Source organism: Thamnophis elegans, chromosome 7, assembly GCF_009769535.1.
Source record: "Thamnophis elegans isolate rThaEle1 chromosome 7, rThaEle1.pri, whole genome shotgun sequence".
Taxonomy (NCBI): Eukaryota; Metazoa; Chordata; class Lepidosauria; order Squamata; family Colubridae; genus Thamnophis; species Thamnophis elegans.
In genome coordinates this window covers 18300952-18327136 of record NC_045547.1, presented here as the reverse complement: position 1 = coordinate 18327136, position 26185 = coordinate 18300952, and the positions used below count along the sequence as shown (strand labels likewise).

Sequence of the window (26185 nt, the reverse complement as noted above, 5' to 3'; positions counted from 1 at the left end):
ACCCTGTTTTCCCCAAAATAAGACCTCCCTGGATAATAAGCCCAATCAAGCTTTTGAGTGCATGCGCTAAAATAAGCCCTCCCCCAAAAATAAGCCCTCCCCAAATATTGCAGTACAGCAACAGCCATGAGGCAACAACACTCAGCACCTCAAAAATCACAAGACCACCCTGAAAATAAGGCCAAGCACTTATTTCAAGGGTCAAAAGAAAATAAGACCCTGTCTTATTTTTGGGAAAACATGGTACTATTCTGAGAGTCTGGATTTACAAGGAACTAATAAGCAAACTAACGAGCCAATCAAAGGTAGCTAATTTTATCATGGCAAAGAAAAATACTGGGGCAGAGAAGCATGGTCAAAATTGGAAGTCAGGAAAAATAAAACAACCTAGTAAACTGTAGGATATTCACAAGTCATGGTTATACTTGTTAATTAATTGTTGGAGCCAGAGGTAACAGTGTTACGTTTCTCAGCCTTAAAAAAAATACAGTATTCATTTTTGAAGCCATATGTCCTCTTTTCACAATTTGAAGAACATAAATTTGTAAAAACTAGGGACGAACCAGTAACTGGCACTTGTATAGATCAGCCTTCTCAGATTTGATGCCATCCATATTATGATTGTGGCTAATAGTGCGGAATTGTAGTTCCAACAGAATTGGAGATGCTCAGCTGGGGAAAGCTGATCTACTCTATAAATCTTGGCAAACTGAACTTTGAAGACTTCTAAAAATGGATTTCTTAATGGTTATATCAGAACTAACAATTGCTCATGATCTCCAACAGCAGGATGGAACGATTCTTCTCAGGTGAGCAGTCCAGAGCGTGACAATGAGATGTTTAACAGTGGGGAGACTGGGCAGGGTGATTCCCGCAGCATCACTCCTGTCGATATACCTGTGACAAGCCAAGCAGCCACCCTACTACCTGTACACGTCTATCCCCTCCCACAGCAGATGAGAGTTGCCTTTTCTGCTGCTAGAACTTCTAACTTGGCTCCTGGAACTTTAGATCAACCCATCGTGTTTGACCTCTTGTTAAACAATCTTGGCGAAACCTTTGATATACAACTTGGTAGGTTCAATTGTCCTGTTAATGGTACTTATGTATTCATATTCCATATGTTGAAGCTAGCTGTGAATGTACCATTATACGTGAACCTCATGAAAAATGAAGAGGTTTTAGTCTCTGCGTATGCCAATGATGGGGCTCCAGATCATGAGACTGCAAGCAACCATGCAGTCCTCCAGCTCTTTCAAGGAGACCAGATTTGGCTACGCCTTCATAGAGGAGCTATTTACGGAAGTAGTTGGAAATATTCTACCTTCTCAGGATATCTCCTGTATCAAGACTGAACATTAAGCTGCTCCAACGGTTTGGTGAAGGAAGGTTAAAACTGGTGGGCTAGTTTCACATTGCATACTAAATACTAAAGTGGGAAAATGGTGATCTGTCTTGCAACGAGTTGGAGTTGGATCAGCACTAATGTGGCACTTTATCAGTTGTGATATAACCTTGATAGTAAAGCTCTGAATGTTATGTTTGCACTTACTCTTGAACTGTAATTTATCAGCTTACTATGCTATTCAAATTTGCCTCAAGTTTAGGCTATTCGCAACGCCTTGTGCCTAAATAAAAACAATTAATATGCCTTAGTATCAATGTCTCTGCTACTGTGATAATTCTGGGTCATATTAACTTTCTGGAGGGCTGTGAAGACTTGGCTTGTTCATCCGGGCATTATGCTAGGATAGAAGTGACTAAATACAAGTGTGAATTTAGAGTTAGTGGGATAGTTCTGAGATTGAGTTAATATGGTGGTGTTGACCAAATTTCATTCTGTTTTTAATTGAATGTTATTTTGAACTGCCAAGGGTTATCACATACAAGATAGGTGGCCATATAAGTTTATAATAATAATAAAAAAAGGATTCCACTGGAAAAAGAAAACAGATGCAGTTAGGAAGTATGTTCCTTGCGGGTGAAAAGTTGCAGATTCAATCCCCCAAATCTTCTGGTAGGAGGAAGAAATAGCAGATGATGGTGTTGCCTGGAGAATTACTACTAAAAATTAGATGGAACATCCCCCCCCCCTCCCAAATCTGTAATGCAGCAACATTTTTATTTTTTAAACGTTGAAAGCAAGAGGAATATTGAGACTAAGATTCATTTCCTATTTATGTAATTATGTAGAAAATTTGAGTTCTCAACACAGCAGCTGCCGGAACATCTCTTGATTCCCAGGATTGGGAAATTAGCACCCCACATAGCAAAACATCAGCTGCAAGCATCATCATCATTTCTAAAACTGCTTCTGGCCTTGTATTTTACCTGGCAGTAGTTCAGGGCTTAAGAGCTATACTTTTACTGCCTGGGGGAAAATAAAGTAAGTTAAAGTGGTAGAAAGTGGGGCAAGCCACCATATAATTGGGCACTGTGACTAACCATGGTGTGAGACCATAAGATGTTCCTCAAGTTCTAAATGTGTTCATAAGCCCTAAAAGTTGGAGATCTTGAGTTTTATAGTCTTTGCCCTTTTGATGCCAATGCTGCAGCAGAAAAATAACTTACAGGTAATTAAATAAATGGGGAGATGGTAGACCTTTACACAAGCAGGAATGTTACATCTTATTTTATTAAACCACTAGTTCTGTTGGTCACTTTGCTTCAGATTTTACACCTTTTATTATAAAACTCTGTTGTTGGAAATGAGTGGCTATGTCACTCAAGGTGTTTGTTAGGAACTGTTGCCTTGGATACCGGAAGACTAAAGGCTTCAAGATCTGCACTATAGCATCACCGTGGAACCACTCTGGAGATAATCACAATTGAGGACTTTATTTGAAACTACCTGAAGAGCAGATTGGAAGAATACCGTAAAGCAGAGATGGTAAATTCTCTGCATTCTCCAACTTTTCTCTACAACTTTGGTTCTGATTTATTTTACTTTCCTGGTATTTGTATACAAGAACAACTACTAACCATCTAGAAAGTGCCTCTCCCCCCTCTTTCTCTCTTTAAAAAGTTCCCATTTAATTTGACTTGGCATTTTATAAATTCTTAAAGGCCCTCCTATTTTTCCAAATGACAGTTATGTTAGTTGAATTATTTGTGAAGCTTCCATCACAAGCTCTAGCCTTTTCTCTCTCTCCATCAAAGGATTCAGTTGGCTTATGTCCTGAAGGCACCTCCAGATCTTTTTGTGAATGTGTGCGGTACTGAAAAGCTTGCAAACATCTCAGTATGGTGAGGTAATAAAACATTTTAAACTTGCTCTGTGTGTTACCCTTTTTTAAGAAAAACAACAACAATGAACAGGTTAACAAATATTAAACTATAATTGTCTGACTTACTGAAAGTAAAAAAGAAACACACCTGAAATGTGCCTGTTTAGTATGCAGTTCTTTTAAACAGTTGGGGTTTTAATTGTACAGTAATTGTTTCTTGAAAACAGTTTTCTGTTATAAGCAATCTTATTGATAAAATCTTGTGGATTGTTTCATTTGCAAGTAGCAAATCCACAAAAGTTATTCTTGAATTATAGCTGTATGGAAATGTGTCTGGCCCCTTTTGGATGTTCTGAATATTTGCTTTCCTTTGCAATTGAATATGATCAGGGCTTCGCGTGGATCCATCTGATAAACAAAGAGAATGAAGAAATTTAAAAGTTAAGTACTTGTTTCATTTACTTCCCAAAGTCAGTCAATCTGCAGCCTGTCACTGTGGTTGGCTTCCTTCGGTAACTTGTTGCATCGCATTCTAGGCTGCATAAACAGAGGGATAGAATCAAGATCAAGTGTTAATACCACTTTATAATGCCTTGGTAAGGCCACACTTGGAATACTGCATTCAGTTTTGGTCGTCATAATGTAAAAAAGATGTGGAGACTCTAGAAAGAGTGCAGAGAAGAGCAACAAAGATGATTAGGGGACGAGACTAAAACATGAAGAACGGTTGCAGGAACTGGGTATGTCTAGTTTAATGAAAAGAAGGACTAGGAGACATAGTAGTGTTCCAATATCTCAGGGGTTGCCACAAAGAAGAGGGAGTCAAGCTATTCTCCAAAGCATCTGAAGGCAGAACAAGAAGCAATGGGTGGAAACTAATCAAGGAGAGAAGCAACTTAGAACTGAGGAGGAATTTCCTGACAGAACAATTAATCAATGGAACAGTTTGCCTCCAGAAGTTGTGAATGCCCCAAACCCTGGAAATCTTTAAGAAGATGTTGGATAGCCATTTGTCTGAAATGGTATAGGGTTTCCTGCCTAGGCAGGGGGTTGGACTAGAAGACCTCCAAGGTCCCTTCCAACTCTACTATTGTATTTTTGTATTTAACTGCAATAACGAATGCTTTTAACAAATGCTTCCTATAATTGGAGATTAACCTCATATTGCTGTGTAGGAATTTTGGCCAATTCCTCCATGGTGTAGTGTGTGAATTTGGTAGCATTCTAGGATTTTTTAGTGGAACTGCTGCAATTCAATGGCATTTAGGCCTGAACTTTGATTTAGCAACTCAAGAACACTGAGTTTGTTTTTCTTTATCCATTCTCTTGCAGATTTGCTTGTATGTTTGGGATCGTTCTGTTGCTGCATGAACCACTTCACCTCAACTTTAGCTGTCAGAAAGATGGCCTGATACTCTTCTGAGGAATTATTAAAAGTAGAATCATGCTTTATTCAATGATACCAAGTCATCCAGAGGTTGAAGCAGCAAAGTATCTCCAAACTATGACACTACCCCTGTCTCTGTTTGATAATCCATATGAGGTTCTTATTGTGGAATGCAGTGTTTGGCTTCCACCAGTCCTAATTGAACCTGTGTGACTTGAAAAGTTCCACCTTTGATTTATTGGCCCATAGAAAATTTCTGCAGGAGTCTGGAGATTCATCCAGCTGCTTGGCAAAATTTAAATATCTATGGCTTCTCATTTCTCATTACTCTGTTTTACACAGTCCTTTTCTAATGGTACAGTCAAAATTTGGCCAGATCCTTGGATGGCATTCTAGGGTTCTTTGTGACTTCCTAGCTAGTTCTATCCAGTGATATTAGCCACTTTTTAAAAAAGATTTACAATTATCTCAATTGATCTTAGTTGCAAGATTGTCTCTGGTGAAGCTTCTGAGGATTAGAATGCTTTTGTAGCCTTTTCAGACAAATGGGTATCAACGATGATTTACAGATGTCTTCAGAAATTTCTTCTGAGGTGAGAGAGATGTGCCTTAGAATTTTTGTGGTGTGAACATCAGTGATGTTGGGCTCTGATCATTAGCCATAATTATGCCCTTTAATTGATGGCATGATTTTTCTCATACTGTTACACATTGGTTGATTTGTTTATGAAATAAAGGAAACAAGCATGTTCTTTGTTCATTTAGATTAGGTATATATCAGTAGGATCTGTAGTTAAACTGAGCCAAACTTGATTTGAGCTAAAAAGATTGAGAACATCCAAAGGGCCAAATACTTTTTAACTGAATGATATGTGCATATGTTGAACATAAAGAAGCTTCCTGATATCTCTCTATAGAATACTGGAAACATTCAAACTCATGTCAGGGATAATGTCTCTGAGCATGGTTGGCACATGTATGTGTAGCACTGGGATCCTGAATTTTATGCAGAGCATATTACAAGGGTTTTTTGTGCAGATTTCAGTGCCAGAATTAAATGCTTAAAAATGCTTAAAATCATTTCAATGTGTCTCATTGTGTTTTTATTTAGTAAATAACATGAAAGCTATGTATTAGTTACATAGCATCTGAACAATTCAAGAAATTCAAGAAATTTAGGCCTTAGCCACCTTAGATAAAGATGAAAATTAGTCCTTTACACAACATACGTGCTATTGTTCCCCATCCTATATCTATATTTGTTTTCAATTTCCTAAAAGCATTTTGCATTTGTCTTGTTACATTTAGTACTTCAGTAAGTTAATAAGTTTGTTTTCGACTGTTAGCTACCCTCTCATTTTCCATCAGCTGCAAACTAGCTAAGGTATTTATCTGCTTCTTTAGGAGAAGAATAAAAATGTTGAAAGTATGCTGGGCCAGCGTCCTACTTGGGCCCAGATCACAATCCAGTTCAATGAGTTACAAAGGAGAACTCTTGATTTTCACGAGTGGCTTCTAACATATACCAGCCATTCAGCCAATGTAGAATAACGTACGGGTGTTTGGAAATGAAGGGGACTTCCATTTAACAAATTTACAAAACCCCAGATTATCATTTATTGGAATAAAATGAATATGTACATCCCCTAAACAACCAGTAGGCTGATTATATATAATCAGGGGGATATTATCTAATATATAATCAGCCTACCGGCTCTTTAGAGGATGTGCATATTCATGTATGTATGTATATACAGTATATATGTATATTTGTGTTTTTATTTGTGCTGATAAATAAATAAAGGGAGACTAGTATAGATCTATTTCAAGCTATTTAGCTCTCATCAGCTAGCCATACCCTTACTGGGAATCGAACCTGTGCTGTATTGCATCTTAGGCAAACGTCTTAGCCATCAAGCCACAGGTCTCCTCCTTATCAGCTGTATGTATATATATCCATAAGCAGGTCTCTGTAAGCAATTTTTTTGTCTGCACCATTTTTCTAATCGATAGAAATTTACATAGTCCTCAATTTACGACCACAATTGAGCCCAAACTTTCTGTTGTTAGGTGAGACATTTAAATTTTGCCCCATTTTAGGACCTTTCTTGCCAGTTATGCGCATTACCGCAGCTAATAAGTTAATAACCCAATTGTTCAGTGAATCTGGCTTCCCCCATTGATTTTGTTTGTCAAAAGGTTGCCAAGGGTGATCATGTGACTTTGGGACAGTGTCCGTCATAAGTCCCTTATGAGTCCCTTGCCCGGCTTCTGAATTTTTGATCACATGATAATGGGGATGCTATAAAAATAACTGAAAAAAAAATGGTCCTAAGTCACTTTTTTCATTGCCCTTGTAACTTTGAACGATCAATAAATGAAGTGGTATATAAGTTGAGGATTATCTGAATGTATATTTATTTAATTTATATAATATATAATATCATATATATTTTATATTAAGAATTCTATTCTATTGAGAATTCTATCTGTTTAGGAAAAGGTGAGATAAGAGAAAGCCTGAGTTTCCCTTTAGGGAATTACTACGATCCTCTCTCTCTCTCTCTCCCCCCCCTCCCCCGCAGCGACCAGCTGCTTGTACCGGGCACCCAATTTCTTTCCGTACAGCAACATGGCGCCCAACGTACGCGCGCCGGGAGAACTGGGGGGTGGGAGGGAGGTGGGCGAGCTGGAGCCGCAAAGTTTCGTCTTCGCGACAGTTTGGCTGTCGTAAACCGGTGAATGGCTCCCGTGTAGCCAAAGTGTGGGGAAGGAGGGAGCCGGCGAGCGTGTGCGGCGGCCGCTGTCCTTCCCGCTGAGGCGCGGAGAGATCATGGATCCCAACCGAATTATCCAGGCGCTCAAAGGCACCATCGACCCCAAGCTGCGCCTGGCGGCCGAGAATGAGCTCAACCAGGTAAGTCCGCGATGGGCTCGGGCCTCGGCCCGGGCGGGGGGGTGGGGAAGGGGCTCCGGAGGGTCTCGGTCTAGATCCGCCGCCCCTTTTCCCGCCCGCCAACCTCGTCCCCTTCCGACGGAGCGCCCGTCTTTGCTTCTTGCCGACGCCTCGGAGGAGAAAGCCCGCCTTAATTCCCAATCTACAACCTCGTAGGTTAGCCCCGGCGGTTGTGTGAATCCAAGTTAGTTTAGGGTGTTCCGTGTTTCAGGCGCATCCAGAAGGTCCACAGCTTCTTGTCGCTTTCAGCATAGGCAACGTTGTGCAAAGGGACACAAAAACAACAGGAAACACTAAAAGCTGAAGAAATGCAGGCAACAGATGAATAGAATGGAATAGAATAGAATGGAAAGGAAAGGAATAGGAACGAATAGGAATAGAATAAGAAGGAATGGAATAGGAATAGAATAGAATTGGAATGGATTAGGAATAGGAAAGAATAGGAATAGAATAGAATTGAAATGGAATAGGAATGGAATGGAAAGCTATAGCAATAGGAAAGAATAGGAATAGAATAAGAAGGAATGGAATAGGAATAGAATAGAATTGGAATGGATTAGGAATAGGAAAGAATAGGAATAGAATAGAATTGAAATGGAATAGGAATGGAATGGAAAGCTATAGCAATAGGAAAGAATAGGAATAGAATAAGAAGGAATGGAATAGGAATAGAATAGAATTGGAATGGATTAGGAATAGGAAAGAATAGGAATAGAATAGAATTGAAATGGAATAGGAATGGAATGGAAAGCTATAGCAATAGGAAAGAATAGGAATAGAATAAGAAGGGAATGGAATAGGAATAGAATAGAATTAGAATGGATTAGGAATAGGAAAGAATAGGAATAGAATAGAATTGAAATGGAATAGGAATGGAATGGAAAGCTATAGGAATAGGAAAGAATAGGAATAGAATAAGAAGGAATGGAATAGGAATAGAATAGAATTAGAATGGATTAGGAATAGGAAAGAATAGGAATAGAATAGAATTGAAATGGAATAGGAATGGAATGGAAAGCTATAGGAATAGGAAAGAATAGGAATAGAATAAGAAGGGAATGGAATAGGAATAGAATAGAATAGGAATAGAATTGGAATGGAATAGGAATAGAATAGAATAGGAATAGAATTGGAATGGAAAAGGAAAAAGAAAGAATAGGAATAGAATAGAACTGGAATGGAATGGAAAACAATAGGAATAGGAAAGAATAGAAATAGAATAAGAAGGGAATGGAATAGGAATAGGAAAGAATAGGAATAGAATAGATAGAATTCTTTATTGGCCAAGTGTGATTGGACACAATGAATTTATCTTTGGTGCATGTGCTCTCATAAAAACAAGATACATTTGTCAAAAATCATAAGGTACAACACTTAATGATAGTCATAGGGTACAAATAAGCAATCAGGAAACAATATCGATATAAATCATAAGGACACAAGCAACAAAGTTACAGTCCTGCAGTCATAAGTGGGAGGAGATGAGAAAAAGAGAAACTATAGTATGGTGTTTATTGTCATTGTACATAATCAATACAACAAAATTGGTTATGCAGTAGTATAAATCTGGTTCATGCACATGCACACACCTCAATTTCTCCCTGCTGCCTGTGTCACCTTTTGTTCTTTAAACTTCTTATCCAGGGCCTCCAAGAGGATTATTAAGTGCTGGAATAGAACTAGTATGCCCCCCTCCCCTACACATGGGCAAATAAATCAATAATGTCCTAATTGTACATTTACAATGCACAGCGTTTTTGAGCTCCAGATTTTGGAGACGCCATTTCATAACCATTCATAAACTGAAGTGAAATATAAAATATATTCCTAAACAGAATGAAACTAAACTTACAAACTTAAATAAATAAGCAATGAAATTAAAATCCAATAAATTACATAAATAACGGTTTGCTGAGTTTCAATTTGATAAAGGTTATGTCAAGCAAGGCTGCAAGGCGATTTTGCTATACACACAAAGTCTAGAGTTCAAAGTATATATCCAATATTGTTTTTCTTTTTAAAAAATTGGTTTTGTAATTTTTTAAAAAATCCCCTTCATGGCCCCCCTTTGAGTTCCATGCGCCCAGAACAATGTACCAGCTGCACCCCCCCCCTCTCCTCAGGCCTGTTCTTATCTTTCACATTTTCAGGATTTTATCTGTTCCTGTCTATCACAGCTTTCTTTCCCCCCCCCCCTTCCTAATATATTTAGTGGGCAGTTCAATCAGGGTTCACCTCTTTCTGTAACCGCCTCATACCAGTCATGGGTTCCTGTATTCATTTCTCATTTATCCAGTGCCCATTTATGTATAGTTTACTCATTTTGCCAGTTACGCTTCTTCTTCCTGTTCCCATCACACTTCCGTTATATTAAGGGTTTGTTTTGTCTGACTACCCAACTCTACTGTATAAGAAAATGGATAGAAACAGATTTCTTTGTTGTTGTTTTCTTTAAAAAAAAGATTCCTCACAGCAGATTATATAGTATGCATTTTCTGCCACTATTTAAGCGTCCTAAAATTTCTCAAGCCATTCCCGCCTTTGTTAAACATTCTACCAAGGTACATACACAATTGCATGTATTTACTCTAGCTTGTTGCTGTTTATGTTGCATTCATTTTCCCTATGTTTTCTCAAACCTTTGTCTTTCAACTAAGACTGCAGCATGCAATCCAATGGTATGCTGTAAATCATTCATGTTCTTAGTGAACATGTTCACATTCATGTTCTTGTTATAGACTGTTTGCAAAAGTATACAGGTATCTCTTACATCTTGATCTATCACCATCATCATCATCATACTAGCCCAGTGTTGGCAAACCTTTTTGGCAATGAATTGTCAAAACGGAAGGGTGTGTTGAAAACCGGAAGAGCAGCCACCCGATGCGCATGCGTGCGCTGGGAAGATGATCTTCCGGTTTACGGCGTGCGCATGCCCAGCCAGTTGGTCGTTGCACTGGCATATGCACCAGAAACCCGAAGACCAGACTCCTGGTGTGCATGTGCTTGCTGGGAAGATGATCTTATGGTTTACGGGGTGCACATGCTTATGTGCCGGAAGACCAGGTGGCCGGTGCACATGCACATGTCAGAAACCGGAAGATCATCTTCCCAGCATGCACATGTGCACCTGGCGGCTGCTCCTCTTGTTTCTGGTGCTCTCACGTGCATGAAAATCAGCTGGCCGGCGCACCGGAACCTGGAAGAGCAACAGGTGACGGCTCGTGTGCCTGGAGAGATGCCACTTCCGGCACGCGTGCCATAGGTTCGCCATTACAGTCCTAGCCATTGTCTATCCATGGCAGGACAAAGGCCTATGCCGCATGTTTCAAACCAATACGGTCTTGAGCTTTTCTTTGCCAGTTGGGCCCACAATACTTGCTGGTGTTGTTACTCCATCTTGTTTTAGGCCTCTTTTGTGGATCGTTTTTATCAACTGGACTCCATTCTGTGACTGCCTTAGTTCACCTGCTTCTTGCTATGTGACCAGCCCATTTCCATTTCAATTATTTTACTCTTTTGAGGGCATTGCATATTTTCATTTGTTCTCGAATCCATATGCAGGTTTTTCTAGTTTGTCTTGTGGTGGCCACTTTTTTAAGTGTTAAAATAAATTCCAGTCTAATCTACAGCTCTGGAGCTCAAATACCGGAACGGTACCCAGTGCTCCTGGCAGGCATCGGTACGCCTGTACCAGAGCGTACCGGTCGTAACCCACCACTGTTCTACGCTAACCTTGTCTCAGATCAAAATGTCTGGCCTTAGTTGATTCTTGAATGACTCCAGAGCTGTAGATTAGACTGGGATTTATTTTAACCCTTAAAAAAGATAGTGGCCAATTATTTTTCTATTGTCATAAAAGTTGCATGGACACTGGCATGTTCTTGAAGTCAGCAGGAGTCAAGGTTGACTCACAGAAAACTTTAGTTTGTACTCTGTGGGGTGCTGTCCAGGAGAACCTAGTGCTGATGCATTGACATGTCTTTTAGGTTTCCGTTATGTATAATTTTATTTTGCAGAGCAACTTGCATGATGGCAACTTGAAGAATTACCATATTTTTCAGAATATAAGACGCACCAAGATTTCAAAGAAGCAAATTTTTTAAAAAAAGTTTTGCACTCTGCAGACCTTTCAAAAACAGCCCGTCTTTCACGAAAACAGGCCCATTTTTGGTTAAAAAAATGGCATGCATAGCCTTTAGGAGGCTTATAAAGTGCTCCTGGGTCCTGGGTGGGGGTGGGAGGGCAAAAATGAGCAAAAGACTGCCTGCTTTTCTCTTAGGAGCACTCTGGAAGCCTCCTAAAGGTTGTGTACGGTCATTTTTGCAAAGGGGGCAGGGTTTCGGGAGGCTAAAAATGCTGTATTCAGTGTATAAGACACACCCAGATTTTCACTCTCTTTTTTGAGGGAAAAAGGTGCATCTTATACTCTGAAAAATAATTGAGTTGAGCATCTCCAAGAAATGCCAGTATCATTGTCTTCTGGGAAATCTAGGGCCTTGTTTTAGACAATACGATATTCTAAACACAATTGGTTAAGCACATTGCATCAAAAGATATTTAGATTATAATAAGATAAAGTGAGATAGTGAAATATCCTCTACAATACAGTTGGTTGTCTGTCCCTTAGGAATAAATTAAAATTAAAACTGAAATAGTATAAAACTTATATTCAATCTCCCTTATTAAATTTCAAGCTAAAATAACTTGGTTGACATAGTTTAAGTTGTTTATACTGTGGATAGAGAAACTTACAGATAGTAAATAATGTATTCCATTAGTGCTATAAATTATATATCAAATTAACATATGAATGCTAAAATCCAATTTTTGGATGTTTCTCTATTCCATGCATGATTGTAGTGCAGGAATGTTTCCAATTAGAATTAAATTCTTTGTCATATTGTAGATTTTCTTGCCCATATTTCAGTACTTGTACCTGCTTTATCTATGCCGTGTATTTGTTACATTCTTTCAAAAGTATATAATAATAAAATAGAAAATAAAGAAGGAGGAGAAAAGAAGAAAAAATAGAATAAAACTGGATGACCTATTCCAGTGATGGCAAAGGTTTTTCTGCTCGAGTGTCAAAAGAGTGTGCACACCCATAATGCAATGTCCTCCCCGCAAGCATGCGCACACAACACACACACACCGCCTCTCCCTCCCCCGGCGCGCATGCGCACAGGCCTCACTGAAGCCTCTGGACTTTTGGTAGACCTGTTGGGCTGTTTTTCACCTTCCCCAGGCTTCAGAAAAGCCTCTGGAACCTGTGGATAGTAAAAAAAATGGGCCCAACGGGCCTACCAGAAGTTTGGAAATGAACTTCCAGTTTGCCTGTTGGGCCGTTTTTTTGCCCTTCCCTAGGCTTTAAGAATGCCTCCTGAAGCCTGGGGAGGGCGAAAATGGCCTTCCCCGTCCTCCGGAAGACCGAAAATCAGATGGCCCGCATGTCCATGCGCGCTGGAACTGATATAGGGCAGTGCCTCGCGTGCCCTCAGATATGGCTGAGATATGCCACCTGTGCCACGCGGGTCATAGGTTCACCATCACGAACCTATTCTCTGAGAGATCTAGTGATATTTCAATTTGCTCCTAACTGAAAGGCAGGAGACCCTCTATTTTAATATCCCGCAGTTCTACATTTTAATATACTCCATTTGTTTTCATTTAGAAAAAGCTAGCTTAGTTTGTACTTGGCAAAACACTCATGGACTGATTTTTGCAATGTTAGAAAGTGTTCTGACCCCCCCCTCGTCCCACACCATCACACACTCCGAGCCAGAGATAAGTTACGGCATTTAATTAACAGACAGACAGATCCTTGGCAGCAAACCGGCACAGACAAGCTCGGGCAGCAATAAACACAGATAAGGCTTGGCAGCAATCCAGCCTGCCAAGCTCACAGTTATGTCCTCTGACATTCAATCCTGCGTTGACTTCTGCAAAGACGGGCGTGTGCACAAGAAGTCTTTTTATAGTCTAGAGAGGAGCCTAATGACCACCAGCTGAGTGCAATTACCTCCTGTAACTGCGCAACTGTTCCTGATGCCTAGTAGCTCTTCGATGGCGTGCATCCAGGAACAACTCACTACTGGCATTCGGTTCACTCTCCCTTGTCTTCTCCCCACTGGTCCAATGCTCAGGTGCCTCCTGGTGGCCAGCCAGCCTCTCTGCGCCCTGCTCGGAGTCTGAACCCTGTCCAGGGTCCTCCATATCCTCCAGAGCCGACTCATCGGGCCCCTCGCTGTCGGAGTCTGGTGGCAGCTCCAATGGCTTCTGCTGGGCCACAACAGAAAGTATATTTTGCTGAACGGTGACAACCCAGATTTTCTTTTGGATGTCTTTGAGCCAAGAACTTCTCCAGGGGCTTTGGATCTGAATACATAAAGTCAGCATAGAGCTTCATGTTATCCATTACATGTACATAATTACAGGCTGTCTAAAGTAAATCAGAGAAGACACACAAACTTTAAATCCGTAGCAGTTTTAAGTTTATGACTCCCTCAGCCCCTCTTCGACAATTACATGCATTCCAAAAGTGGCCTCTTGTGACCATCACAGCAGAACTTTCAAAGGGGGACTTTGCCAAATGCATTTGGCTCAGTGTAGTTTTTCCTTCGCCCTATGGCTTCCCAGATTATCTACACCTGGTTGTAGAAAGCGCCAGCCGACAAAGTGAAGCGGCTCTGCATGCAGTTCTGAGACATCTATGTCCAACTTTGCAGAAGATCTGATGAACCATTCCCAGCCTCATCCTTAAAATGAGACAAAATTGGACTGGAAATGGGGTTTTTTTAAGAGTGGGAATTGTAATAGTTTGCTTCCTGGTAGCTTCCCTCTTTTGCTCCTTTCTTTATTAATGAAGCAGCACACCAGCCATGTGCCTCAGCCATTAAACCATTCTGCTGTTGAATTTCAGGGGCATTACCTTGGGGGTGCGTGAGGGCTACATGTAGAGTTGGGTTGTTGATTCCTGTTGTATAACCAATTTTGTTGTATTTAAGTACAATGACAATAAAGATTATACTTATACTTATATAAGATGAAAACAGACAATATCAAGTGAATGTTTTAGTATTAAAAAGTGTTGCGGTTATTAACAGATTGGATATTAAATTCCTGACTTGCTTTGGAGACCTCCACAGCAAAAGATAGCAGAATTGCTTCTTAATCTTAAAACCACACGGTCTTTGTTGAGTCTAACTCAATTATTTTTCAATAGGAGAGTGATGCTTAATTCTCTGAAGTACGTAAGACTCCTTAATGCTGCTATCTATACTTTGCTGATTAACCTTTTATGTCCCTTTCAGTCCTACAAGATAATAAACTTTGCTCCCAGTCTGCTACAAATCATTGTTTCTGATCAAGTGGAATTCCCAGTCAGGCAAGCAGGTAGGTGAATTCTGCAGCTTGCCTCTTATTTATTATGTTTAGAACTGAGTTGTTAGTAAACAAACCAGTGGTGGGTTCCTACTGATTCAGCCCAGTTCGGCCTAACCAGTAGCAAAGTGGCGGCCTGAGTCACTGGAACTGGCAGCGACCCAGGCCTGCCATGCCCCTGAATCAGTTCTCCCGTAGGAGAGATCTTGGGTTTTGACATCTTGGTTTTTGCTTCTGCTCATGTGAAGAGCAATTTTAGTTGTACTGCGCATGCACACTCATGTGAAGCACCCCTGAGCAAACCGGCAGTAGTCTCTCCTACCCCTGAAACAAACTGAAATTATACTTTTAAAAACTTGTCTGTCTGTCTGTGTATTTACATACTTACCTATTTTCAATTTATGCTGTCTGATTTCAAATGACTTCAGGCAATTTAAAGGTAAAGGTAAAGGTTTCCCTCTCAAATATGTGCTAGTCATTCCATCAAAGGGGGCTCATCTCCGTTTAAAAGCCGAAGAGCCAGCACTGTCCAAAGATGCCTCCATGGCCATATGGCCACCATGACTAAATGCCAAATGTGCACGAAACGCTGTTACCTTCCCACCAAATGTGGTCCTATTTTTCTACTTGCATGTTTACATGCTTTCGTGCTGATAGGTTGGCACAAGCTGGGACAAGTAACGGGAGCTCACTCCGTTACGCGACACTAGGGATTCAAACCGCCAAACTGCTGACCTTTCTGATCGACAAGCTTATCATCTCAGCCACTGAGCCACCTTTCTACAGTTTACAATGAATCAAACAATATAAAAACTATATAAATAAGACACCACAAAATAGAAAAACAGCGACGAAAAAAGAACAAAATGGTGAACCCTGCAGAAACTCCAGAACATCCTACCATCATCCAACAGAGGGGCTGAAGGCATCCTAGTCCAGGGTCTGGGAAATCAACTTTTTGTTTATAGAGTATTTATGGCCCTCTGGAAGGCCAACAGTATGAAAGCCATCTTGATCTCAAGGGATACCTCAGTCCATGCAACAAAGAAAGCTCATTTTGGGGGTATGAATTTTCTGAAAATGGAAAAGCCATTTTTTATTATTATTGCTATTGGTAGATCTATACTTTATGTATTGGGTTATCTTTTTCTCAATGGCATCTGCATTTTGGGAATTTCATTACCAGGATTTAAGTTCCTAGTTTCCTGCATGCTATTGGTCTTGAATTGTTATTCTTTTTACAAGATGGCCCGGACTCTTGTTTAAAGCTAGATTTATCAATAGCCCTTTTTATGCATGTCTCTCTCCCTCTCCTCCTCTCCCCTCCTTTACCTCAATCTTTAAATACAGCTGCTATTTACTTGAAAAACATGGTGACACAATATTGGCCAGACAGAGAGCCCCCGCCAGGGGAAGTGATATTTCCATTCAATATTCATGAAAATGATCGTCAGCAGATTCGGGATAATATTGTAGAAGGAATTATTCGTTCTCCAGACTTAGTGAGGTATGTCAAGGTTCACACTGGGACAGGCCCCAGAAAGGCCTGAATTTTACACCAAGGAAAACAGATGCTTCTTCTTAGAATAAAGTGAGCAGATTTAAATAACTTGAATAGATGTTTATTCAGCAGAGTGTTGTTTTGAAAAATAGTATTTTGAAGGGGTATCAGATTATAAAAGCATATAGTGAGCCAAATGATTCACTTCTGAAATCGTTCTCATGTGGAAGCGTATTCCAGAACTTTTTCTAAATGAGACGATAGTAACAATTTTTGTAGAAGTCTATGTAGAGAACTGCTGGGATAGAAAAAGGGAAGAATACAAATATGCCTCGTGCCTTTTAGGACATCACAGCAAAATCGTTTTCCAGATAAAACTAGAAGAGTAGAAATTTAAAATACCTTGTTGTACAAAATACTGTCCCCAACTACGGGGCCACAGCCCACTACCGGACTGTGGCCCCTTTGGAACCAAGCCACGGAAGCACAGGTGAGCATGGGCACATGTGCAGCTCCACTTGCGCGAGCATGTGAAACTCCATTTGCGCAAGTGATGCAGGTATGTGCCCGCCACTCTCGCCAGTGGAGCTCTGCCATGCTTGGCCCGCCATTCACATGGAACCACCCTCTCTCTCCTCCCGCTCCCTTGCCCCCCCGGTTGGTCCAAAAAGCTGGAACGGTTGGGGATTGCTGCTTTAAAAGCATTTTGATATTTATTTTTTCAGAAGAATTTGCTGTTAGCTCTTATTAGAGAAAAAGATACATGCATTGTTTCTGGTATAGTATAATTCAGGAGTTGATGAAGCAGGTCCTTTATCAGATCCCCTTTCTGTTTTTGCCTTCACTCCATCCTTTCTCAAGCTGTTTTTTCTCCACCCAGATCCCAGTTGACAATGTGCCTTCGTGCTATTATTAAGCATGACTTCCCAGGCCACTGGACAGCAGTGGTGGACAAGATTGGGTATTACTTGCATTCGTCCAATAGCGGAAGCTGGCTTGGAAGCCTCCTGTGCCTGTACCAATTGGTAAAAACCTATGAGTAAGTGGATCTTCCTCAAGGAGAAGGTGCCTTTCCTAACCGTCTAGAAATAACCTCCTAGTTCCGTGATGGCGAACCTATGTGACACATGCACAGGTAGCACATGGAGCCATTTCTTAGGGCATGAGAGTGTTGCCCTGTCAGCTCCAGGACGCATGCGCGTGCTGGCCAGCTGATTTTGGCCTTGATTTTTGGCCATTTTTCGTCCTCCGGAGGCTTCATTTAAAGCTCCAGAGGGTGAAAAACTGCCCAATGTGCAAACCGGAAGTTCGGGAATGGACTTCCTGTTTGCATGTTGGGCTGTTTTCACCCTCTGGAGGCTTCAGGGAAGCCTCCTGAAGGTTGAGTGTTAAACTCAAGGCCTGGAACACGGATCTGACCCATGGGATGCTTAGATCTGGCCCGCGTGGGTGCCCTGGAAAAAACAAAGGACTGGCCTGCAGTGCCCCTGCCAGAGAAAATGGACTGATTGGCATGCGGTCCTCCCGAGCTCTGTTTTCGCTGGCAGTGGCTTGCAGGAGGCTATCTCAGCCAAAAATGGAGCTTGGGAGCCCATTTTCTCTGGCAGAGTGCTCGGGCCACCACAGGCACCCCCGATACGAGTGACATTGAACTGGCCATGCCCACCCCTAAGGTCAAATACAACCCTGATGCAGCCCTCAGTGAAATCGAGTTTGACACCCCTGATGTAAACATATACAGTTGGAGACTGGAAGGTGTTGTTCACACAGAGAAAAATATTTAAGTTGAGAAAGATTCCTCACACAAACTAAAATAAGTTTTGAATGAGAATCTAATTCCTGGAAACACAAACTTTCCCCTTTTTACCTACAATGGATTTTCTCCAGGTAAATTTGGGAAAGTTTGATCACCCAAATAATGAGAGATCAAGTGAAAGGGGTGACTCAGTTGTAAGTTTCTGTTTCGGACCTGCAAACTCATATCTTTTTATTTACTCTGAGGCTGTGTTCCAAAACGCCACTGATCTGGGGTGCTAAGAAAAATGGTTAAAATGACCTCTAGTGTGCTGCACTAGGAAAATTAAAATAGCTTCTCCTTTCTGTTTTATTTGGATTTATTGTATTGTCCTGTGGAGATGAGAGAAGGATTACAATCTTCTCTCATCTCCACAGATTTTTTTTTAAAATCAAAATGAAGCAAAATGCAATAAGAGTAAATTTTACTCCTGAAATGTGTTCTGTCTATTTCCTTCCATAGATATAAGAAAGCTGAGGAACGAGATCCTCTCATTGCCGCAATGCAAATATTCTTGCCTCGAATTCAGCAGCAGATGATCCAGCTTCTTCCTGACAACTCCCATTATTCTGTACTCCTTCAGAAACAGATCTTAAAAATTTTCTATGCACTTGTTCAGGTATGGCCCTGTATACTGAAAGCAGCAACAGTATGAAGAATTCCCAAAATGCAAGAACCCCATTTTAGAATTGTGACCCACAAATGCATATTTTGAAGTATGCATTTATTGATTTCAGAGCAGCTACTTTCAAACCTGTGTCCTTAATTTTTAGACGTACAGTGTTTGATTAAAAAATGTAATAAGATTGTATCTTATTTATTTACTTTTTAGATTTCTATCTAATTTTTATCAGGGCAGCGAACATACTTAGTATTCCTTCCTCCTCCTTTATTACCCTACAACAACAACCCTGTGAGGTGGGTTGGGCCGGGCCCATTTTTGGCGAAAACAGGCCGTGCGGAGCATTGCAGAGTGCTTCTGGGGGCCTGGGAGGACAAAAATGTGATGCTAGGAGGGCTTGGGAGCCCCAAAATGGGCCCATTTTGGTGAAAACGGGCTGTGCAGAGTACTGCAGAATGCTTCTGGGGGGCGGGGAGGATGAAAACACAACATGTGGAGGGTATGGGACAGTAGTGGGTTCTGGGCAGTACGGCCCAGTTTGGGTGTACTGGTGATAGCTGGGAGCAGCTATCCATACCGGAATGGTGATTCGTTTGGCTCACCTGCCTGCCCACGTCGCTTACCGTTTTTTGATGCAAACGGGCCAATTGTGCATGCACGTACAACATACAGCGCCTGCACGACCTCCGCCAAGCAGCTGAGTGTCGCTGGGCGGTGGCGTGCATACATGCATGCAGCGTGCATGCCTGACAAGGATGCCCGGCCCCGTCACAGCGTACTGGTTGCGCCGGGATCCAGAACCCACTAGTTCGGGAAGCCAAAAAGCGCCATATTCGGTCTATAAGACACATCTCAATTTTCACCCACTTTTGGGGGCGGGGGGAAAGTGAGTTTTATACTCCGAAAAATATGCTATGTGTAACTATTAGCTCACTCTCATAACAAAAAGCAAATTCCAAGCCTTTTAGCCCAGAAAAACATTGAGATGATAACTGGCTGCTTCCAATGGCTAACTAGCTGGCTGTCCTAGTACATAGGTTTCAAAGACAACAAAGAAATAGTCTATGGTCATTGGAGGTTAAAAAAAGGTATCACAGCTTCCAGTTAATACATTCTCTAAATATTGTCTGTATATTTTGTAATATACAGTCAGGGACTGTATATTTTACGTATTCAATAATATTGATATTTTCTTTTTCCTCTCAACTTCAGTACACTTTGCCACTTCAGCTGGTGAATAACCAAACGATGACTCAGTGGATGGAGATTTTCCGGACTGTCATTGACAGAAGTGTGCCTCCTGTAAGGTTTACATTACTGGACAGCTTTAATATTCTTTGAGTGCATTGGCAAAAAGGGAAGTGTAGGTTGGGGAACATTTTTATCCAACTATACGGAGGGCGTGTTCGGCTTCTGCCGTGTTCTTGTACTTTAAAAGAAGGTGTAAGGAGGAAGTGGAGCCATTGCTCACACTCCCTTGCTTTTCACTCAGCAAGAATATCATGTACTAAAAGCAAAGCAGTTCGAAATATAGGTATGTTAAATTGTGGGTCTGACTAAGGCAGTGGTAGAATTCAGCCGGTTTGGACCGGCTCATGCGAACTGGTTCTTATGATTTTGCACAGTTCGGAGAACCGGTAAAAATCGACCACCAGCTAGCCCCACCCTCCTCGCCCTGTCCCACCTCGCCCTGTCCTATATATATATTATCTTCCCTTCGCCTTGTGGGATGGCGTCTGGGCAACTGAATGGAGCTGAGTGTTTACTGGCCAGATGCCCTACCTGTTACCAATGCGGAATTTTATTCAGCAGATATATTCTCATTGTACCCAGAGAGAAATATCTGCCTCTACCTAGGATTGAGCCCACAGCCTCCTGATTGTGAGGCGAGAGCTCCACCTCTAGGCCACCGTGCCACTCAGGTATCTAAATGCTATTGCTAAATTGTGTCTAGAGGCTACGAAGGCTGTAGATTCTTCTTATCATGCTCCATTGATGTTAACTGCATTGATGGCTGATAGTTCTTTCCTTTGGTTAGGAAACTCTACAGGTTGATGAAGATGACCGGCCAGAATTGGTGTGGTGGAAATGTAAGAAGTGGGCTTTTCGGATTGTTGCTCGTCTTTTTGAAAGGTTATTATGCTAATAACAAAGAATGACATTACTAAATCTTGTTTTGGCATGTTTATAATGTTTCCAAATTGTAAATGTTTTTTTAAAAAATTGCCCCAAGTTCAAGTATCAGCAAATCTAAAAAAAAAAAAAAAAAAAAAAAAAAAATTACTCTATCGGCTATAAAAATGTGGTGATTTTAATGGAATTTGTGCGTTCTTTTTGCCATAAAGATGGCCTTTAATTGCATGAGTGAAAATTAATGGGAAGTTTAATGATAGTGAGGTATACTTTAGGATGTTTTTATAAAGTAATATATTGATGTTCTTTTGCTTTGACACTTTTAAAGGTATGGTAGTCCTGGAAACGTAACAAAAGAATATTTTGAATTTTCTGAGTTCTTCTTGAAAACCTATGCTGCGGGAATCCAGCAGGTAAAGGCTTGTCTTATTTCGTGAAATAACATGACAATACTTTAACTTGCTCTTTTGTAGCATACACTGAAGACATTGTTAGGTAAAAGAGTAAATGATTACAGCACTTGGATAAGCCTCGGATAAGAAGGTGTGGAAGAAAACTGATCATATCCTGTAAAACTGTTGTTACGGATAATGAGGTTGCTTGTGTTTTCTTAGTCAAAACAACCTACATTTTAGTATTTAGAACCCATTAAAAGCCCCTAATTTTACTGAAACCTCATTTAATCAGAAAGTTTTATTGTGGGAAGCAATGTTTATAGCTCTCATCTCTGAGATATCAGTTAGTTGACTGTTTGGAGGTCAACTGATTTGGCCCGTAGTTTCCAGCTAATGAAACAGGAGCACGCATGGGGGGAAAAACCGGAAGAGCAGCTCCCCAGGGCACATACATGGGAGCGCCAGAAAAGCAGTTCCCCAGTGTGCATGCGCATGCTGGGAAGCTTTGAGCTCCCAGTTTCCGGCGTGCGCATGCATGCTGGTCACCTGGTCTTCCGGTTTCTGACATGCATGCACACGCAAAGACCAGCTGGCTGGCGCACATGTGTGCTCCGGAAACTGGAAGCTCAACTTCCTGGTGTGCGCATGCGCACCAGGGAGCTGCTCTTCCAGTTTCCAGCACTCCTGCACATACGAAGACCAGCTGCGCGTGCGAATCTGGAAGAGCAAGAGATGACGGCTAGCATGCCCGGAGAGAATGGCTTTGTATACCACTTCCGGCACACATGCCATTGGTTCGCCATCACGGGAATAGGCTGTATATTATTACAGAAATCGTCTTTAAAGGATTTCATGTTCATTCAGGAAATTGTTAATGGATCAATACCCTCTTTAGGAGTCTAGGAAAATCCAGAGTACATTTTCTATGGAAATGTGATTGCCAGCTTTACTTTTTTAAGTCATATCTTTCTCCATCATATCAATCTGTTAGCTAAAATTAAAACATCATCTAGGGTGTGAGAAACATTAGCTTTTATCCTTTGCTTAAAATGATTGTGCAGATTTTATTTTCAGTACTTCAAACATGATGGGTCAATGTTGAGTTCTGATTATGTCACAATGCCTTCAACTTTCCTTTAGGTACTCCTAAAAATCTTGGATCAATACAGGCAGAAAGACTATGTAGCTCCACATGTCCTTCAAGAAACATTAAACTATCTGAACCAGGGAGTCCATCACTGTATAACCTGGAAGCAGATGAAACCCCATATGCAGGTCAGTATAAGAGTAGCAATTTGAGCTTGTGGGTAAACTCTAACTCATGAGTTAGAACGTTTATGATAATTTTGAAATTGAGGTAACAATTGAGAAAGTGATAACTGTAATGGCAACACGGTTGCGGGAACAAAGATAGCATATTTTTCCCAACAATCTGGGACTTCTTTTACCGACCTCAAAAGGATGGAAGGCTGAGTCAACCTTGAGCCGGTCAGGATTGAACTCTTAGCAATAGGCGGAGCTAGACTGCAATACTGCATTCTAACTACTGCATCATCGCGGCTCAGATAATCAATTAATTACACAGTTGTTTCATTTGCCTGTATTTCTTTCTTACACAGTGCCTGTAAGGTCAATTTCCAGAAATAGTCATGTTTAATCTGCAAGTTATTGCATCAAGTGTAAGGCTGTTACCTAGTGAATCTTTTCTTTTGCCATTTATCCCCCCACGTCGTTATGTAAAAGGTGTGATATGATTCACTGCAGTGCTAATTCCCACAAATTGTACAAACTGTGGTAGAACTATTATTGCTGTTTTAGTCACAATGTGCCAAGGTGGGTAGTCAACTTGGCTTTAGCATTCTAAGCCCGTTTCTAAATGGGTAGAAAATAGCACATCCTTGAATAAAGGAACTGGAGTGGGATGTAGCAATCACCATCCTCTCCCCAGCATTAAAACTCCTCCATCCAATGTAAAGATTCGTCTGAAGTCCTAAAGTGCTGCCGTATTTTTCGGAGTATAAGATGCACCGGAGTATAAGACGAACTAAGGTTTTGAAGAGGCAATTTTTTTTAAAAAAAGTAGGTAGGTAGGTAGGTAGGTAGGTAGGTAGGTAGGTAGGTAGGTAGGTAGGTAGGTAGAGGGATAGAGAGGGAGAGAAAGAGAAATACAGTAGGTAGATAGGTAGGTAGGTAGGTAGGTAGGTAGGTAGGTAGGTAGATAGATAGATAGATAGATAGATAGATAGATAGATAGATAGATAGATAGATAGATAGATAAAGGGATAGAGAGAGAAATGGAGAGAGAGAGAAATACAGTAGATATGTAGGGAGAGAGAGATAGTGTGTGTAGGTAGGTAGAGGGATAGAGAGAGAGAAATAGAAAGAGAGAGAGAAATAGGTAGGGAAAGAGTAGGTAGGTAGATAGAGGGAGAAAGAGAGAGAAATACAGTAGATAGGGAGATAGAGTGTGTGTAGGTAGATAGATAGAGGGATAGAGAGAGAGAGAGAAATACAGGAGGGAGGGAGGGAGAGAGAGAGTAGGTAGGTAGGTAGATGTTTCCAGGTGAATTTATCCATGTGCTGGAGAAGGAAATAGCTAACAAACCTTAAGACTTTGTTTCTGCTGGCACAGCACTTGATCAGTGTAATTCTCATCAGTTAAAGAGCTTTCCAAAAGAAAAAAAAAAGTTTTTGCACTCTGCAAACCTCTGAAAAACAACCCGTTTTTCGCAAACGGGCACGGTTTTTTTTTCTTTTCAAATAAAAGGCATGAATAGCCTTGGGGGAGCTTGCAGAGTGTTCCTGGGGGTTGGAGGGGAAGAGCAAAAAAAAACAGCCCGTTTTTTTCTTATTTCTACCCTCCCCAGCCTGAAAGCCTTCATAAGGCTATGCGTGGCCATTTTGGTGAAGGGGCAAATGCTGTATTTGATGTACCCAGATTTTCAGCCTCTTTTTTTGAGGAAAAAAGGTGCGTATTATACTCCGAAAAATACGGTAATTCCTGAATCCTGAGATTTTATCAAGTGGAGTTATAGAGCATGAGGTGGCCTACAATCTCAGGAAAAGAAGCAGTTGCTTTAAGGCAGGGGTTGGCAACTTTAAACACTCGAAGAGCCATTTGGATCCATTTCCCACAGAAAAGAAAACACTGGGAGCCACAAAACTCTTCCGGTGCCTGACTATTTCCTGAGTGGCCACAAAACTAGCATAAGTAGTTGAATTAAACATTCTGTTTTCTTCTGAAACTTTTATTGGATTTATCCATGGTTGACCTATTGTGGCTCAAAAAGCTCAATAAATCGCATGCCAGCGGGTGTCGCATACAGGCGGTTGTGATGCGTATTTTGAGTGGCAGGGAGCCTCAGCAGAGGGATGAAAGAGCCACATGTGGCTCCAGAGCTGCAAGTTGCTGAGCCCTGCTTTAAGGAGATATGCAGAGAGGCTCCACAGTATGTTTTGAGCAGCTCCAGAGTGCTGCATAGCCTTAGCATTTTCATTTTCATATTGTCTCTCTCCTAAAATCCTTTATAGATGATATTTCTCTCCATACATAATTTTAGAAATATTCTTTTGGAGAAAAGTGTTATATTTGAGTTGGTAAACATTGCCAGTGATTCTCTTTAAGTTTTAATTCATAACTGCAAAATGAGAATAAATGATGAATTTAGCATTTAAAATATAATATTTAAAGCATAAAATGTCTTTTGGGGCTTATTGTGAATAATGAGTTTACTATTCTCTACTTTTTTAATTAGCAGTAAAAACGGATATGTCTTAAATTAGCTTTTTTCTTCTTCCTCTCTATTAAGAGTTCTCCAACAAGAATGAAAATTCTTAAGATTTCTTTCTGTTAGATAAGAGATTCTATAGTTTTGTTTTGTTTTTCTCAAGGACCCTATAATGTACCTGAGCAAAATTGAAGGCTGCATAACATGCACTTTGTTTTCCCATAAGTAAGATACAAAGAGTTTGATGCAGCTCACCTCTCAGATCTTTGGCTTGGGCCTAAATCTTTTGGGAATGAACAAATGTAACCATGATCAATCTGAGTGAACAAGTAGCCTTTAATTATATCTCAGCTGGAGAGAAAATAATAGATGCAAGAGTTAGTTTAGCAGTAGCACTTAGACTTCTATACCACTTCATGGTGCTTTACAGCTCTCTCTAAGCGGTTTACAGAGTCAGCCTATTACCCCCAACAATCTGGGTCCTCATTTTACTGACCTCAGAAGAATGGAAGGCTGAGCAAACCTTGAGCCCATCAGTGCAGGGGTTCCCAACCTTTTCTATACCCCGCACCCCTAGAACTCTTCTGATATATTCTCACACTCCTTACAAAAGTAAATAATTATATGCATATGCACTACAATTTGGAAACTTCTAAACCCAAGTTTTCGCAACCCCTGGAATATTGTCTCACACCCCAAGGGGGTGCGAACACCCCCAGTTTGGAACCCCTGGCCTAGCGTTAAGGCCCCAGACTAAAAAAGCAGAAGAGATCCATCTTAGCCATGAAAGCCAGCTGGGTGACTTTGGGCCAGTCACTCTCTTTCAGCCCAACCTATCTCACATCTCAGTTCAGGAGGTGATGATCGTCCTCCCTTAAGCATGGAAGCTGTCTAGGTCACTTTGGGCCACTGGCTGTCTCTTGGCTCAACCCATCTCATAGAGTTCTAGCTACAGAGAAAATAGAATAGATCGGGGTCAGCAACCTTAAACACTCAAAGAGCCACAAAGGTCCTAACTTGAAGCTCCCTATTCAATTCTGGAGCAGACTGGAAGTCCG

General features: G+C 41.0%; 2 protein-coding genes across 2 annotated transcripts in view; both read left to right on the top strand.

Moving 5' to 3' along the window:
* The window catches only part of CAPRIN2 (caprin family member 2), a 39255-nt gene extending 36752 nt beyond the window's left edge, over positions 1 to 2503 (top strand). Inside the window, exon 19 of the mRNA XM_032220720.1 lies at positions 787 to 2503. Coding sequence (XP_032076611.1) covers positions 787 to 1355 — 569 coding nt within the window. The 3' untranslated portion in view covers positions 1356 to 2503. The remainder of the gene's footprint in view (positions 1 to 786) is intronic.
* Positions 2504 to 7343: 4840 nt separating this feature from the next.
* Positions 7344 to 26185, top strand: part of IPO8 (importin 8) — a 55634-nt gene continuing 36792 nt past the window's right edge. The window contains exons 1-9 of the mRNA XM_032221678.1: positions 7344 to 7531; positions 14884 to 14965; positions 16304 to 16460; positions 17335 to 17493; positions 18712 to 18868; positions 20084 to 20173; positions 20910 to 21004; positions 21333 to 21417; positions 22540 to 22674. Of these exons, the coding sequence (XP_032077569.1) occupies positions 7448 to 7531; positions 14884 to 14965; positions 16304 to 16460; positions 17335 to 17493; positions 18712 to 18868; positions 20084 to 20173; positions 20910 to 21004; positions 21333 to 21417; positions 22540 to 22674 (1044 nt within the window). The 5' untranslated portion in view covers positions 7344 to 7447. The remainder of the gene's footprint in view (positions 7532 to 14883; positions 14966 to 16303; positions 16461 to 17334; positions 17494 to 18711; positions 18869 to 20083; positions 20174 to 20909; positions 21005 to 21332; positions 21418 to 22539; positions 22675 to 26185) is intronic.